Genomic DNA, 2,308 nt, shown 5'->3' on the forward strand with positions numbered 1-2,308 from the left:
TAGTCTGACAAAGTTAAACATCTTGTTCCAGACTCGAATGGCGTTAATATACGATGCAGTGAGTGTCTTCATCACTGCGTTCCGGGATTTATCGCAGAAAGAGCAGCTGCAAATCAAACCTCTGGACTGCGATCGCTCTGAAGTCACTGAATATGGCACGAAAATGTACGAAGTCATCAAAAAGGTAAACTTACTGGGTACAGATCTTGCGATGTGCATGATATAATGAGAACATTTTAGCCCTCCAAGCAAAGCAAGCCTTTGCTGTCCGGATATTTAACTGGTCCGGTACTGTTTGACCAGCACGGTCAGAGGAGGAACTTAATCCTCCAGATTGTGGAAAGATCGAAACCGGTCGATGGAGCCTTCCGGTTAACTGGCTACTGGAATTCGGCGCTTCCCAAAAATATCAGTTACACAGTGACATCAGCTCAACGTGAGAAGGAGCTGCAGAAGGAAATCCAGACCAAAAATTTCAAAGTGGTGTCCAAGTAAGTGCCTTTGGTGGCGAAATCATTTCCCCACCAATTTGATTGACAGAAATCTCGATCAAAAACACCAAAAAACTGATGAAAACACACACAAAATAATCGATGACCAACCACGAAATTTCCCGGATTTTCACCGGAGTGAAATGCGTCTGGATTTGCGAGCGTTTTACTCCTTGCTTCCAGTTCTTGTAGCCCAAAGCTTTTTCGATTAAGAGCCCACTGAGGCCGCTCTGCTGCAGCCGCATGATTCCCTCGTTAATCTCAGCCAGCAGCGGATGGTTTTTGCTCAAAAACAAATTGTAGGGAACTCGTTTGATTATCTGCACCAGCTTGAAAGTGGCAGCGTTTTCCTGCGTATAAACCTTAGCTAGAAGATACTTGAAGATCAGTTCTCGTAGAATATGGTTCTGATTGGGGTCCATCCCTTCTACATCTGTCTCGTTTCGCCAGTATTTCCGCAGCTGATTTTTATCAATGGTTTTGAAGGTGGTTTCAATCAGGTCCTCCAAGATGAAAGATTCCACGGTAATTTTCATGTTCCTCGCCAGAATATCATCGACATTCCTCGCTTGGCAGGCGGTTACATAGCAAACCAGCATGTGGTAAATGGTGCCTTGCATCAAGCCTTCCATAAGCAGCACTAGGGAAAGCAGTGGAAATATCACGAAAAATTTCGTTTTGTACTGGTCTCGGACAATGGATTGAAAACTCGCTTTGAATGGGGAGCGCAGCACAGTTATCCCGATGATGCAGAGCGCAAGAAAAACCCCGAAAATGGCCAGTGCAAGCTCAGGACGAATTTGGACTAGGCCGACGAATCTGGGGCAATTCGCTGTGGGCACAACTAAAGCGCTTCCATCCTCCATATGGGAAACAGATAAATCGAAAGCCTGTAAATCATCCACGCATGGATTCGTCCCAATCACCACATCACACGTGTGGTTGATTAGGTGATCAAAAATTCCCTTTGAGTGATTTCCTGGCTTGCATCGATAAGTCCTTGGGCCATGGTATTTTAGGTAGCTGATGTTCACTCCCAGATAAACCGCCGTCATGTTCAAAATTGAGCTTTCAACGTCTGGAAAGCAACCTTTTTGGCCCACTATTTTATGTGTAAAACTCAACAGTACCTGTGTATGGCTGGTACTCATAATAACAAACTTTCAGTGTTCCAGATGCATTTTTCTTGGGCAACATGGTTCGACTTCTTCGTCAGTTCTAATGCTGTAATGACGGCAAGTTCATGCTTGCATTACTAAAGGACACTTAATGCGTTTCCAATTGATATCCCTAATTAATGGCTTCATTAGCGGTCGTTATGCGGTACTTATTGCCTGTTTATTCAAGGGCTCGGGGGCCATTAGTTGGTCGTTACAGACTGTTCACAATTTGCGTGTTTTATTACGCGTTTGCAAGCAAGTTTGTTTGGATAGCAGGTTTGACACTGGAATAAAAACTCCTTTTATTCTCAAAAAATGCCAAGCTTTCAAGCCTTTATTCGGATTTGCCTCAAGCTCTGAGAAAGCTTTAGATTTTCGTTTGTTTCATCAAATTGTAGAGATTGAGGATTTTTTTGTTGGTTGAAAATATTTGCTCGCTTTTGGATGAAATTTAGGAAAAAGTGTTGAATGATTGATAATTTCAGAGCTCGAGAATGACCCGAATGAAAAGTCGAAAAGATGGCAATTTTTTAGAGTAAATTGAGTTTTTATTCCCGTTTCAAACTCGATATACAAACAAAATTATTTGCTTGTTTTTTACACGTTTTCCTTTCATCAAGTTGCACAGTTTCAGTTAAGGGCGGATCCAGGGGGGGG

The 2,308-nt window shown here is 42.8% G+C and overlaps 1 protein-coding gene across 1 annotated transcript; it reads left to right on the forward strand.

Annotated features, from left to right (window-relative positions):
* The first annotated feature begins 35 nt into the window (after window positions 1-35).
* Window positions 36-2,015, forward strand: LOC125503145 (glutamate receptor ionotropic, kainate 4-like). The gene is made up of 2 exons (XM_048663126.1): window positions 36-184; window positions 241-2,015. Exons 1-2 carry the CDS (start codon window positions 38-40, stop codon window positions 493-495), a joined length of 402 nt encoding a protein of 133 aa, XP_048519083.1. The 5' UTR covers window positions 36-37; the 3' UTR covers window positions 496-2,015.
* The last annotated feature ends 293 nt before the right edge of the window (window positions 2,016-2,308 follow it).

The sequence above is a fragment of the Dendroctonus ponderosae genome, unplaced genomic scaffold (genome assembly GCF_020466585.1).
Source record: "Dendroctonus ponderosae isolate FM_Combo_2020 unplaced genomic scaffold, Dpon_F_20191213v2 Dpon_F_20191213_1212, whole genome shotgun sequence".
NCBI classification, from domain to species: Eukaryota; Metazoa; Arthropoda; class Insecta; order Coleoptera; family Curculionidae; genus Dendroctonus; species Dendroctonus ponderosae.